The sequence below is a fragment of the Lygodium microphyllum genome, chromosome 12, assembly GCF_053477565.2.
Source record: "Lygodium microphyllum isolate KBCC chromosome 12, Lygodium_microphyllum_v1.1.10, whole genome shotgun sequence".
NCBI classification, from domain to species: Eukaryota; Viridiplantae; Streptophyta; class Polypodiopsida; order Schizaeales; family Lygodiaceae; genus Lygodium; species Lygodium microphyllum.
Genome location: NC_141146.1, coordinates 138,456,378 through 138,472,116, shown reverse-complemented (window position 1 = coordinate 138,472,116; position 15,739 = coordinate 138,456,378). Strand labels below are relative to the sequence as shown.

Sequence of the window (15,739 nt, the reverse complement as noted above, 5' to 3'; positions counted from 1 at the left end):
AAGCCAATTTTTGCCAAGATTTGCATGCATCAAGGCCAAACCTTTTCAACATATTTTGAACTTAATCATCTATTGCATAACAATGCCATCTTCTTGTTGTGTAAGCTAAATAATCAAGTAGTAATTTGGCAATTCCAAGTTTGGCATCTCAAAAGAGAAGTGTAAATTAGCTTTTAAGGTTGAAAAAACAACCTCATTTGGACCGAGTAGCAAATCTTCCACATAAATATTGATTCCCAAGAGAGTTTTTTAAATCTTTCTTACATAGATTATAGTCACAATTGAATTTTGCAAAACTACAAGCAACAAGTATGCCTTTTAAACCAAGCTCAAGGTGCCTATTTAAGATCATAAAAAGCTTGTCTTAGCTAGACTTACACTTTTGTCTCATGTCCTTTAACAACAAAACCAAGAAGTTCATGTATTTGATCCTTTTAACTTGTCAATCCATTGAGTACTAACGGTCTTTTTACACTTTCTCTCCATTATAGATATAAGAAGAGCATGGTCATAAAAAACAAAGCATAAAAATAAGTCCCATCACATGTCATGTTAGATGATAACGGTCTTTTTACCCTCCAACAAATCAATGAAATCCCAGGTGTTGCTTTTGAGGATTAAATGATATACCAGATCTTATTAAATAAGATGTCTTCCTCTCCATTATAGATAAAAGTAAGAAGAGGATGGTCATAAAAAACTGAAGCATGAGAAAAAGCCTTGTCACATGTCATGTTAGACAAAGAAATAGCCAATTTACTAGCTTTGATAATTTGTAAAGCCCATTTGTGCAAATCGTTTGGACTCATTAATGAATGCTATGTAATCAATTGATTAGCATGCAATATCTCTAGTTGCACATGATACTGTGTAGATGGCAAAGAGCCAAAATCTCCATTAAATTCTCTAGTAGTTCCAAACAAGGAGGGTTCATAGATATCTTCCACAAATATATTTTTTCACCATTTCTATAGAAAGGATTGAACTACACTTTCAATAAAGACCGCATCCCTATTAATGACACAAATGCATGAACTCCATGAATAAAAACTTTTGAGCATATTACATCCAAGTGTAATACAAGAGAGCACTTAAAACTAGTATTTCTTCATGAAATATGCTTTTCACACTACATTTTCAATCCAAATGGATCTTTTTTAAAATTAAAAAAATCTCACTTATACACTAACTAGCAAATCTCGATGTGATCACATGCCCTTTATACCTCATGGCTTATTAGCTTGATCCTATTCAAAAAAAGATATCTTGAAGATACATCCCTCACAATCCTATCCTTATCGTGAATTTGAAACATATGTATGTATCAAGCTTGTTCGTATCTCTAAGGCAATAGTCTTTTATCTTATTTTCAATACTAGAAATTATTCAAAAAATATCTCTAAAGATGCCTCCCCACAAGCTCTATCCTTATGGAGTCTAAAAAGTCGCATGTATGTAGTAGGCTTGCTTGTACCTAGTAGGCAATGGTTTTTTAGATTAGATATGCCGAAATGACCTCTTTCAATCAATTTGAGTGGTTGTATGACTAGGTGGATGCCAAACAAGTTATAACACATTTGAATGTGTGACCTCTAAGATGTCACTGGTAAAACTACCTTAGATGGCTTGTTCGCAAGAGGGATTTCTTTGGAGAAACCTCCCTCTCCAGCCCCACCAACATTTACTTAAGAAGTTTCTTCAAAACCTTCCCGTTATGATATTCAACATAGGTGATGTATTTTGAAAATATTCAATAAAACTAACACCCATTTTTTGAATTGTCATCTGTGTAAAAGAAAGTCTTACACCTTATATGTACTTTGTTCTTGGAGCCAAGGCGATGGGCAACAATCCTCCACTGTTCCTGTGCTATGGCAAGCAAGCCCATGAAGCTTGTTCACCCTTTGCAATTCTGTTGACCTTACAGACCTGTACAACTTTTCAATCCAATGTGCTTACCTCAAGTTGGATTGCAGGGAACAGCTTCGGTCACAGCCAACATAGTTAGATTGCTGTGTTGCTTCCTTCACAACCAAGTCAATCTCAGGCAGTTGAGACACAGCAAAGGATCTTCTTTCTACCTTCTTTTTACCATGTCATGTTGCTTGCGCGAAAGTATAGCGCAATGCAGCTGTGAAAGGTGCATTGTGCTCAATGGCTTTGAAAAGGAGGCGGCTCTTTTGGTATGTTACAGAAACGGTTAGAAAGCAAAACTAGAAGGTTGAGAACTGCTGTACTTTGAATCAAGCTGACTGTCAAAAATAAAACGAACCATTGGAGTACCTTTGTTTGAGAGGTCGGGGACTGTGGACTGAGGTCAATGGATGATGCCATCTGTATAACGAGCATTTGGGGCTCTCGATGGGACACTTCCAATGGATGCTGTCACTATAGATTCAGGGACCAGAGCAGGAGGAGAAAAACAGATTACTAGCATAGTTACAAAGATGGTTGAATCAGCATTATTGTATTGAAAAACGTTTGTTCTACAAACATGTCAAGACGATCTAGAAATAGCCTGCTGCACATTCTGCACTACGTAATGAGTGGAATGCAAACAGCCAATCAAAATTAACATCTTTATGGAAATACAAATCTCAGAAATATTCTTCAACACGGGATCCAGCAAATACTGATCTCCCCCCACGTGCCCACACTGGGCAGGGGGTGCTTTAGGGAGGAAGAGTAGGGCTAGTCTGCAGGCCAAAATACAAGGCCCTACACATGCCAAAAAAATATTGGCCAGGTTTGCTGCCACCATGTCACCCAGGGTAAAGGGCACACCACTATTTGGTAGATATTACAGACCACCGATTTTTGGCTGATGTGCCAAGGCGGAGGCATGCCATGTGAGTACCTTTCAAAGAGAGTTTTTAAGAAAACTTGCCTCCTAAAGATGTCATGACCTGTGCAACTTACATAACATTCTTTGAATGAACTACTGTTGTTCTTCCAGCATGCAGAGCTCAAGCAGTTGTTCTGATTCTTTTAGAAACTGCCTGGCAAGAGATTTCTGCCCTTGCCTGTATATCACACATGCGCGTACATTGTCTGACAAACACACGTCAGAAGTCGAGTTATCGTTTTCTCCAGACTTGCTGCAAAACATAAGTGTAAGGGTTATGCTTAGGCGTGGAACTGTATTCATTGCAGCAACAGCAGAATGAAGATGACTTCCAACCTGGCATCTTGGAAATGGAACTTGAAATCTCTTTCCAAGATTGCATTGTCTGACTCTTCTGAACCAGTCCCCTCTTCCAAATCCAGCATTCTTGATTCATTGTACAAGCAGTCATTATATTAGCCTTCGTGATTGCCTGAATGAGAACAATGTGCAACTGCAGGAGAATTTGAGGAACTTTCTCACCTTGTTGCAAGAAGATCCGTTAGCAGTTGCAAAGCACCAGAATTCCCACATACCTCCCAGATTGCTGCCCTGATGTCTTCACTTGAAGGTGCCTTCTGTAATCCTGATTTTGACAACTACAATGCAGGAGTAAACCAATCACCGTCAAAGCAAAAGCAATAAATTAATGCTGATTGATATGTGCATCATTCTAGGATTAAAATGTATGTGTATATGTATTACTGGCAGCTGGTTACGAGCTCTCTTTATGTAGTTGTTTGTTTCAGAATTCAGCATTGTGCGTGTCAAAAGCAGTATGCACAAGCTGATATGTGTATATTTCAGATATATGTTTGTTTAGGCTCTTGACACCATTCATATTAATACCATAAAATGATACAACTTGATAGAAATAGCAATACAGAATGTCACATTTGGTGTGCTTTTCATTTGTCCTCAAAGTCATACATACCTCTTGAAGCATGGATGATACCATCTGAAGTTCATCTTCTTTCATCGCAACAACGCGCAAAGCTGCAATTGTGTCTTCTGGGAATACAAAGTGCTGCAAATATGTTGGAGGCTTTCGATTTCCACTCCAGCTATAACTGGAACCTACTGCCTGTTTACAATCTTCACCAATCTTGTCTGTTTCTTGTGTATAGAAACCTTTTTTCAACAAAGTACTTGGAAGCAACCATCTCAATGACAACATCTGTATGATTCAGTGCAGGTATAACTCACATGCGCATGTGCGCAAACACACACACACACACACACACTCTCTCTCTCTCTCTCTCTCTCTCTCTTTCTTTTGTGAAGATAATTAAGTAAATTTTGTACATCAGACCATCAGGTCGGCTTAGAACTCTCTCTCCGAAAAATACATACATCAGACCATCTGGTCAGCATTCTCACTAAATCTCTTACATTTAGTTACATCAGACTATCAAGTCCTCCAAGAAAGTGATGAAAGACTATCAGGACTTTAACACAGAGAAAATCATACTGCTGGTGTAGAGCGAACAATACCCAGCCAGGGGGCAGCAATGTCAGGAAGAACAAGGTCAGCTGATATCATAGAAGAAATCTGCCATAGCACTAAACCTTGAATACGGGCCACATGACCATGGATGCCCGAGACCGAATAAAAAATAAAGGCATTCCGAGTACGCTAGATATGCCACAAGGCAGTCCATCTCAGGAATTGGAACAGGCAGGAATAATCGGAATGCAAAGAAGGCACAACGAGCAGCTTTTCCATAATCCATGAACGGGCTGTTATGCATAGCTGAGTCGCTGAGAGCCACACGCGAGAAAAAAAAACACCAGATCTGTCGTGCAACTGGACAAGAGGCAAAAAGATGAAGCAATGTTTCATCACATGTAGTGCAGAATACACAACGACCAACAGAGATCTTTTGAGCATGCAGCACTTCTCTAGTTGGAAGACCATCAATCAGCAGTCTCCACAAGACTTTCCCCTGATAGGGAACCTTAGACTTCCAAAGTTGAAGGAATCTTTCCTGCCACTTCTTTTTACTATCCCTAGTATGCCATAATTTATTCACCTTTGTAGTGACCCATCTCTTGGCCTCCACCATCTGATGATATATCTGGTTAGCAGACCTCTTCTCAAAATCATCCGATATCACAAACTTCCAGTCACGTCATGGATACAATGGCTGTAGCACTGGTAAAGGAGAGAACCTTTGAAGTTTGGCCTGTATGGATGACTAGATATCACCATATCCTCGGGGTACCCGAAAGTGTTGACGAATACATCGAAAAGAGTAAAGCCGAGACTGCCCAAGAATAACACCGTCAAAAACTGTCTACAACACCAAACAAGCCATCCGATTAAACTTGAGTCTTTGCAAATCTTTGTCCAGCCAATCTAACAATCTAGAGGAGGCCAAGACTTCTTGTAGCGAGTTCGCGTCCTTACGACAATCAAATGAGAAAGGAGAAAAGACTGGGTGATCTTGACAGGCCTCGAGGAATTAAGCACATGCCACCAGGAGGCACGAATGACCGTGTTACCATGGGAGATGCCAGCCTTCTCAATGAAAAATTTTGTAATGTGTGACCAAGGATGACTCTGTACACATAGCGCTTGCAAAAGGGCCAACCTCAAGGCTTTCATATGCAAATTAACATCCAACAAAGCTGCTCCCCCCATTTGTTTAGGCGTAGTCAAATGCTACCACGAAATCCAGACCTGGCCCAAACGGTTCCCCTTCTTTTTCCACAACATGAACCTGATAGGCTGAACTAGTTCCAAAAGGGACTTCTTAGTTGAGGGAAGTAGTGGCAAAAAGAATGATATCATACTGATTATAATACTTTGAGCAACTTTCAGTCTGACATGTAAAGGCCAGCCTTGAGATTTCTAGTACATGAACCTATCATGAATCTGGGAGGCCATCCAATCCAATAAGGCCCGGGGTGCTACTTCCACACCAATAGGATATCCCAAGTGTCTGGTGATATTTCCCTTTGAGATCACAATTCCATGCCAGCCCGAGGCCTGGAGATCAGTCTCCGTACAAGATTTCTGAGTATTAATATGAAGACCAGATGCCAAAGCAAAAAGATTCCACAACACCATTGCCCGATTAACATAAGTACGATCAACCTTAAGGAACATGAAAGAATCATCTGCCACAGATCGACCCACAAGTTAAGTACCACTGGGAAGAGACAAGCCAACTATCTCACCTTGTCCAACCAACTTATCTAGCAAGGAGAGCATCGGGTGAGTGACCAAAGCAAACAACAAAGGGCTGAGAGGGCAGCCTTGCCTAAGAGACCGAGATAAGGCAATTTCTTTTGTGATCCCTCCATTAAGAGCAATACGAGCCACAGCTCCCCGACCAATGGTGTCAATAATCCCATTGTAGACAATAATTGCCACAAAAAAGACCGGCTAACATGATCAAATGCCTTCTCAATATCGAGCTGAAGCATAATTACTTGCTGTCCTAAAGCTTTAGCATAGTCAATTCCCAGTTGAATATTCAAGATGTTATGCATTATATTGCGGCCTTTAATGAAACCATATTGGCGTGGATGAACCAAGTGCAGAAAAACTTTCTATAATCTGTTGGCAATGATTTTGGAGAAAATTTTATATAACGAACCCATAACGGAAATAGGTCTCCACTGTTTCAAAGAGGTTGGGGAGGGAACCTTGGGTAACAACCAAACGACAACAATCTTCCAATCTAATGGCATAATACCAGAATTCCACACTTGCTGACACACGCAAGTCAATGGGTCTTTAAGCTGCTGCACATTAGCTGAAAAGAGCTCATTAGGAAGCCCATCCCAACCAAGGCTTTTCCTTCGAGGTAGGTGGGATAGCACTTCTTCCACTTCATCTTCTGAAATATTCGCCTCCATTAAGTCCACCCATTCTGGTTTGACCTGGTTGCTTACCAACTCGCAAATATATCAGCGAGCAGCGAGTACAGCATCAGAAAAATTCCCTTGCGAACCCAGCAAGGACTGATAAAAGTCGACATACATACGAATGATGGAGACCGGATCAGTCACCATATCACCTTGTTCATCCATTAAGCGCACAATATTCTCCTGGGCATATTTATGGTGCAGGCAAGCAAAGAATTGATGGGATTGACAGTTATTATTGTATAAAGCTTCAACTCTGACCAGCAGTTTGTATTTTACATATTCCTCTTCCTGAAGAGAATGAACCCTACCTTTCAACCATTCAATGCATGTGAGCAAGTCATCATTAGAATCCCCTGATTGACTTAGAGACAAGCTTCTCGTTCAGCTCCTGCCCACCTATTGCCACACCCCATCACTCAAACCTTTCAACGCAGAGGTAAGGGGTTTTACATGAACCCTCAATCTTCACGTACTGCAGCAGGGGATGATAAAAGGAATTCCAATTCTGCTTTGCGCTTTGATACGTAGGGGAGGCTTGTGCCTCCGAGGGATGTTTTTCGTTCACAGCAACAGCAGTTTCCTTCTCGTGCTTCGATTGCTGGTTTGCAAAGGGCAGACTTTGTTGATGTAATCCGAAGCAAGATGGAAAGTGTGAGAACAGAGGATCGAGGTACAGCTAGGATTCAGTAGACAGTGTGAGAGTGAGAGACAGAGTTGAAGCACGACACCCAAGAGAATAGACTGAATGAGTATAATCTGAAAGTACAAAGTACAGCCCTTAAACCTTAGGGTTGTAGGGGGGTGTTCACACCCGACACACACTAAGTGCCTAAATGTGTGACACATAAGCACATAAGTACATACGACAATAAGACCATAAGTCTGGGGGAAAAAACCTCTCCTACCGAGAGTAAAAAGTGCCCCCGTGTCCTACTGATCACCGACACTCCCATATGAGCGTAGGCGTAAGTAAGGCGTGAATCAAATACCCAACAAACCCCCCTGGAGTGAAGAGTGATCAAGAGTACAAGGATCATCCGCCACCAAAGGATATCAAATTTAAAGCATCGCGAAATGCTTCAAATTTGTCACGAGGAAGAGCTTTGGTGAAGATGTCTGCCACATTACTGGTGGTAGGACAATAGACAAGGCTGATATCACTTGCATGTAGCCTCTCTCTGACAAAGTGATAGTGAGTCTCAATGTGTTTCGTGCGAGCATGAAACACTGGGTTCCGTGCCACTGCAATGGCACTCTCACTGTCAGTGAACAATGGAGTAGGCTGAGTAACAGATACATCCAAATCAGCTAGCAAGCGTCTAAGCCATATGCATTCAACTGTGGTAGTGAAAGCTGCCTTGTATTCAGCTTCACATGACGATGTGGCAACAGTGGATTGTTTCTTGGTAAGCCAAGAAATGCAAGAAGTGCCAAGAAAGAAACAATTGCCACTAGTAGAGTGACATGTATCATAACCACCAGCCCAATCAGAATCACTGTAAGCATGTAAATGCAGTGGTCCCCCCTTGGCATAAAGCAACCCAAGAGAACGAGTACCCTGCAAGTAGCGAAAAACACGCTTGATAGCTTGCCAATGTGACATACGTGGCTGATGCATATACCTGCTCAAAGCTGAAACTGCAAACTGTATGTCCGGCCTAGTATTGCATAGATAGATAAGACATCCAACTGCAGGAGCGTATGTATGTATATCAAACAAATCACTGTCATCATGTAATGACAGTTTCAGTCCAGGTTCCATGGGAGTAGTAACTGGCTTGCAATCTTGTAAGCCAAATTTCTCAAGAAGCTGCCCAATATACCTTGACTGTGATAACCCAATACCTCGAGCATTATGTATGAACTGGATGCCCAAGTAGTAATGCAAAACTCCCAAGTCAGACATGTCAAAAGTTTGCTGCAAATTTTGTTTGAATGCTGAAATCTGATCAGCATGTGTTCCAGTGAGCAATAGGTCATCAACATAAAGACATAAAATCAGCATAGATCCCCCTTCTTTACATACATAAAGGGTAGACTCAGATGAGCTGTTTAGAAACCCCTGACCAAGCAAGAAAGCATCTATCTTTTCATACCAAGCTCTAGGAGCTTGTTTTAAACCATATAGTGCCTTTTTGAGCTTGCATACCAAATGTTCTGAGCCTTCAACTGCAAAACCAATGGGCTGTTGTACATAAACTTCCTCCTGAAGTTCCCCATGTAAAAATGCAGTCTTGATATCTAGCTGATGGACTGTCCAACCATAATGTGCAGCCAAAGCAATCATAGACCTGATGGTCGTCATACGGGAAGTAGAAGCAAATGTCTCCTCATAATCAATGCCCTTTTTCTGTGCGTAGCCTTTAGCTACCAGCCGTGCCTTGTATTTATCAATGGATCCATCTGCTTTTCTTTTCAATTTGTAGACCCATTTTGTTCCAATGGCTTTCTTCCCAAATGGCAAGGACACCAAATCCCAAGTTTGATTCTTAGTAATAGAATCTAATTCAGCTTGCATGGCTGCCATCCAATGCACACTGTGTTGTGCATCCTCATAACATTCAGGCTCTTCATTATCAAAAGTACTTGCTGCCATAATAAACTCCATGGTATGTGCTGAATCATGCAAACGAGTTTGCCTTCTAGTACGACCAGTCATGGGTGCATCCAAAGGACTATCTTGCATAGTCTACAAATACCATCTAGGTAGCTGTCTAGCATCCTGGCTGTGTGCAAGCTCTTGCTGAATTTCTGTTTCAGCATGATGCTGAATATTCCGATCAGCCAATGGCTGAATTTCTGCACTTTCCATAGGAGCAACTGGCTGAACATTAGGTTCATTTTGTGAACCTCCAGCTGAATCACCAAAAGTAATGGGCAACAGCCCTTCAAAAACATCACGGGCAGCCTGATATGTGTCCAAACAAGCCAAGGATAATTCTGATTTTTCATCAAAAACAACATCCTTGCTGACAAAAACCTTCTTAGTAACGGGATCATAGAGTCTATAGCCTTTGCTCTCATTGCTATATCCCATAAAAATGCACTTAACAGCCTTGTTGTCCAATTTTCTTCTAAGTACCTATGGAATATGGGCATAGACAAGACACCCAAAGGTACGAAAGTGACCAACAGAAGGTTTACGGCTGTTCCAAGCCTCAAATGGTGTGATGGTCTTCAAGGCTTTGGTAGGCATCTGTTCAAAATATGGCAAGCACACATGACTGCTTCCATCCAAAAACTATGAGGCAAGCTCTTTGGAAAGGTTCCAGGTAGCTAAAGCTATAGATGTAAAAGGAAAAGGAAAAGTAGTGGTTCAATAGTTTTCTCTTTTTTGATTTATTATGAGAATTGCTTTGTGGAATGTGAAAGGTATCTCTTTGGGCAACAAGCAGTATCGGTTGTGAAAAGTTGCGTTTGTTGGAAGGTGAGATGTATTTTGTGCGGTGGAGCATAAACAACATGCTTTGTCCGGATCCTCTTATGTTTATAAGGATTATGTTGTTTTTTTTAGTGGTCGAGCTCCCTATGAATCTGGAGTTATGTTGGCTGTCAAATCCTGCCTGGAACCATCGCTAGTTTCTCAAGACCCTCGAGGTCGATTTGTGATTCTGGAGATTCTTTATGAGGGAGAGGTTTTGTGGTTGGTGGGCGTGTATGCTCCTTCTACGGCAAAGGAACGGTGTCAACTTTGGGATGACCTGCATTGTCTTTCCATGGCTCATCAAGGTTTTGTCACGGGCAACTTTAATGCATGTCTATCTGGGGATCAAGCTACTTCTCTGCATTCAGTTATGAATGGTCCTGAGCGACAGACTTGGGATGCCCTTGCAGCCAGATCATTGAAGTAGGACATGTGGTCCTGAATGTATCCATCACAATCTGGTTATACCTATCGATCTTTACAGCATCCTAACACCTGGGCCAGATTGGATCAGATATATATTTGTCAGAGTGATTCCTTTCTTCCAACAGTTATTGACATGTGGATGGAACGACAACATATCTTATCAGATCACTACCCTTTGGTCTTGGAAATGACCCATAGACCTGTTCATGTATTTAAGGCCCTTCTTACTCAGTTGCCACTTCGTTTTAATCAATCTTTTTTGCAGCAGAATCAGTTTTTGGAATATGTTCAGCAACTGATCGCTTCTTTTAGCTTGAAGGTCCTATCTGGAGGGAGGGATGCATGGGCCGTTTTTAGGAATAATGCCAGATAGTTATCTTGTCAGTATGGTATTCAGCATGCTTCCTCTTTACGAGCTGAATTGCAGAATGCCCAATCTTTATTGGCACACACACACACACACACACACTCTCTCTCTCTCTCTCTCTCTTTTCGTGAAGATAATTGAATTTAGTAAATATTTACATCTAACCATCATATCATCAAAGAAAAAAAGACACAAATGAAAGTCACCAAGACTCAAACACAGAAATATCACACAGAAAGGACAACTGGTGTGGAGCAAACAATATCCAGCCAGGGAGCAGCAATGCCAGGACGAACCAAATCAGGTGACACCATACAGGAGATCTGCCATAACACTAAACCATGAACACGGGCCACATGACCATGGATGCCCGATATTGAATAAAAAATGAAGGCATTCCGAGTACGCCAAATATGCCATAGGGCTGTCTATCTAAGGAAATGGAAGAGGCAAGAATAATCTGAATGCAAAGAAGACATACACGTCATCTTTCCCATAATCCATGAACAAGCTGATATCCAGTGCTGAGTCGCCAAGGACCATACATGGGAAACAAAACTCCAAATTTGTCGAGCAACAAGGCAAGAGACAAAGAGATGAAGCAATGCCTCGTCACATGTAGTGCAGAATACAGAACAACCAACAAAGATCTTGCGGGCACGTAGCATATCCCCAGTCGGAAGACCCTCAATAACCACAACCAACAAAGATCTTGCGGGCACGTAGCATATCCCTAGTCGGAAGACCCTCAATAACTAGTCTCCACATGAACACTTTTCCCTAATACGCAACCTTAGACTTCCAGAGCTGGATGAATCTTTCCTGCCACTTCTTTTTGCTATCCTGAATATGCCATCATTTATTAGCCTTTCCAATGACCCATCTCTTGGCCTCCACCATCTGATGGTATATCTGGTTAGCTGGCCTTTTCTCGAAATCATCAAGAATCACAAACATCCAATCATGCTAGGGAGACAATGGCTATAATGCAGGCAAAGGAGAGAACCTCAGAAGCCTGCCTTGTATAGACGACCAAATGTTGTGATATCCTTGCACCTGAAAGTGTTGACGAATACACCGAAAAGAATAGAGACGGGACTGCCTAGGAATGACACCATCAAGGACTATTTGCAACCCCAAACGAGCCATCCAATTAAACTTGTCGCATTGCAAATATTTATCACGTCAATCCAACAACCTAGAGGTAGCCAGTACTTCTCCTTGCAGCGAATTCTCCTCACAAAAATTAGGAGGGCACCACACTGCAAAACGTAACGTCTCCTGCCAAGATGCAATCAAATGAGAAAGGAGAAAAGACTAGGTGACCTTAATAGGCCTCATGGAATTAAGCACATGCCACCAAGAAGCATGAATAACCGTGCTACCATGAGAGATACCAATCCTTTCTATGAAAAATTTTGCAATATCTAACAAGGGAGTCAGAGGAGGGGGTGCCATTTTTTTTCGACTCGTCCTTTCAAGGCACAAAAATGGGTTTTCTTGATCATTGGAGTCAAGAGGAATGCTATGGGGCGCATGAGATCTCGATTTTCTTCACCATCTATTGCCATTGGAATGAGCAAAAATTATGGATTCTATGAAGAGAAATGATTTTATTCTTTCTCTCTCCTCTCTCCTCTTCTTGTGTGTTTCCATGATTAATTCTATGAGAGAAGGGGGTGGACTAAGATGATAGATTTTGATCGTGGGATGATGCTAGAGCGTGAAGGAGAGTAGATCGAGGTTGGAAGGATTGTCAGCGGCTATTGGGAAGCATCAGCGGGCCTCCAATCACGAGATACGTACAATATAAAATGTAGTTTTATGAGTAAGTCGTAATTTTAATCATTTTATGATCAATTTCGTTGGTAATTGGTTGGAAATGGTTGTATTTGGTTGTCAATGCTATGATTGATCACAAATGTTAAGGAAATCAAGAAAAATAAGTCACCTAATAATTTCTTTACAAAACATGCAATACTCGAAACATTACACTTTTAAAGTAAATCATGTGTTTTTTGGGTTTTGTTGCGTATATGGTGTTCCTATGGGATGGAATGTAACAGGAAAACAATTCTCTATAAGCTTGATCAATCCAAATTAGTAAATTAAAAAATATTGATATTTATCAATAAATAAATAGTTAAAATAGAAAAAATAAGTTTTTTATATCCAAAAAATAAAAAAAATCACATTCGTATTTATGAATGTATGATAAGGTCGAGGCACGAGAGTGAGCCTCAATTTAGTCCTATCTTTATATTAAAGTGGGTATTTACTGCTTTTATAAAAAATTTGCATTAAAATGCGCTCTAAACCTAGCACCGACTACAAACCTTAAGCTGTAGGGAGAAGGGGGATATTGAGTGTTGATAATACGCTGAATTCTGATTTTTCTCTAATACATGGCATATAGAACACATGGTTTTTTAAAATTAAGAGGGTCTAGTAGCACAAGCATCTTACTCAATATTGGCCCTAGGCAATTCTACAATCTCATTTAGAGTAAAGGCTTGAAAAGAAATGTTTTTACAGCTTCACAATGCTGGTTGTCAATAAGGAAATTGTTATGACGAATTCACTTATACCAAATTTCCCCGGACTGGCAGTACCAGTTAGTGAAGGACTTTGGATGGCTCTTCGGCACAGTTCTTCCTACCTCCTTCGCGGATGCAATGGCAGCTATAGGAGTCCCCAAGGTATGAGTGGCCGTGAAAGACACAAACGGTATACCAAAGTTTCTGGAGATTGAGGTAGGAGGTCACTCCTTTAGGCAGCAGGTCACTGTGACCGAGCAACCAGGGCAGTGCCTACGCTGCCGCAACTTTGGGCATCACAGCAGACTGCATGTGCTTCGGGGCCAAGGCGGCTCCGCTGACAGGCCTGTAGGTGGACGCTGATAGCTTCACACGGGTCAATAGACGACAGAGAGGGAGACAATAGGGGGGGCCGTAGCCAGCTCCTCAGACGCAACCTCAATAGCAAGGAGCAAGAGGGCATGTGACGCCCCCTTAGCAGAGCACTCCGCAGTCCCCCTTGCCCGCCCCACCCGATAGGACCGCAACCCCCCACATCCACCACCCGCACCACAGACTACCTCACCCGAGATCCCACAACCCCCACACCCACCCCCCCTGCCTCCCCCACTGACCTAGGCCCATAGCAGCCCCCCACCCCCTTCCAGGGCCACCAACTCCCCCCCCACACCCGCCACGTACCTCCAACCATCTCTCCATCCCTCGATCTTCTTCCCCCCCATGACGTCCCCTGCCGAGCAACCCTCTCGATCCGCCCCCGGTTCAGGTGATCCCCCCCAGACCCACCCCCTCCCCCCTTCCACAGGAGGGGATGAGCCACACACGCCTACTTCCTCTTTGCCCCAATAGTTCTTCCCCTCCCACACAGCCACTAACTCATCTGCCCCTGCTACCCGTTACACTTTTCCGAGACAGGCACAATTGTTGCCACAAGAGTTCTTCTACAGTGGCCCATGGTTCTACCTGAGAGTTGCGGAGTGCGGAGAGTTCCCACTACCTCTAGAGGTGGGGATCTTCGTGGTTCGTAAGTCAAGGAGAGGCAAGGTTCATCTACTAGCACCACCAGATGAACCAAACTACGTTTTTTTCCTTTAGTCCTCTCACTCAGGGGATTGGACGACAACACAGATAGAGCTTTTGAAGAGGCAGGTGGAGGACCACATCTCCCAGTGGATGGGAGAAGGACTAGCACTGTTTGCACAGCAGTGGCCTGGCTGCATGATGGACATTAACTGGTGGGTTGGTGCTAAGGTCTCACACTTGAGCATTATCTTTTGAGCTCTGCCACAGTGGAGAGCTCCGCGGGATGTGATCGAGTGGCCCCTGGCACAGGCGGCCTGTTTCTACCAATGTACAGAGTCACGACTCTCAACGTGGCTGATAGATGCATTGATAGTGCCACCTAGAGCATCTAGAGGGCCACCATGGGGGATTGGAGTTCGCCGTCCAGACCTGCGGCAAAGTGTATTTGCATGCCCCATGGTTTCTCCTCCTCATCAACAGCCTCCACACTGAACAAATGCTTGTTCAGTCAGTCACAGGTTTCCCCATGAGCTTACACCTTGCATCGTGGAATGTCAACAGTCTCCACTACAATGGGGCACGTGGTTCCAAGAAGTTGATTGTTCGGCAGGAGCTGCAGCCTGCCCTTGCCGGACGGATCGACATCCTACTTCTATAGGAGCACAAGTTCACGCCCACCCAAGCCCACCGGGTAGGGAAGATACTCCCGGGAAGCTCGCACACTTACTGGGAGCACGCCATAGGTGCCCACGGCACGAGTGGAGGCGTATGCACCTCTATCGGCCGGAGTCTCACCGCTTGTGTATGAGACCACGGGACAATAGTGACAAGGAGGGTTCTATGGATCAGACTGGATATTGGGGACTCCTGCCTTGGAGTCCTCAACGTCTATGCCCCTACAAAGGTTAGGGCACGCAGTAGATTCTGGGTGGAGATCACGGATGGACTCCTGGATCGTTGGAGGAGATTTCAACAACCTGAAGGCTTTGGAGGACCAGCAGGGCAGAGACAGAAACTACCAAGGCATGGCTGGGGAGGAGCAAGAGGCATGGGAGGTCTTTCTACTAGCAGTAGGAGTACGCGATACCTAGAGAGACCCTGCCTTCCACAGGAGGGAGAGGTCGTTGGACTTCTCTTGGGGATACAGGCGGCTAGGTGGAGTCATGCTAGAGTAGTTGGATAGGTTTTATATAGGAGAG

General features: G+C 43.0%; 1 protein-coding gene across 5 annotated transcripts in view; it reads right to left on the bottom strand.

Moving 5' to 3' along the window:
* Nucleotides 1-2,435: 2,435 nt before the first annotated feature.
* Nucleotides 2,436-15,739, bottom strand: part of LOC148028341 (SET domain-containing protein) — a 117,957-nt gene continuing 104,653 nt past the window's right edge. For all 5 annotated transcript variants that reach the window (XM_087690161.1, XM_087690160.1, XM_087690159.1 and 2 more), the window contains 4 exons: nucleotides 3,819-4,061; nucleotides 3,368-3,483; nucleotides 3,182-3,271; nucleotides 2,436-3,098 (listed from right to left, as the gene is read on the bottom strand). In XM_087690161.1, coding sequence (XP_087546287.1) covers nucleotides 2,939-3,098; nucleotides 3,182-3,271; nucleotides 3,368-3,483; nucleotides 3,819-4,061 — 609 coding nt within the window. In that variant the 3' untranslated portion in view covers nucleotides 2,436-2,938. The remainder of the gene's footprint in view (nucleotides 3,099-3,181; nucleotides 3,272-3,367; nucleotides 3,484-3,818; nucleotides 4,062-15,739) is intronic.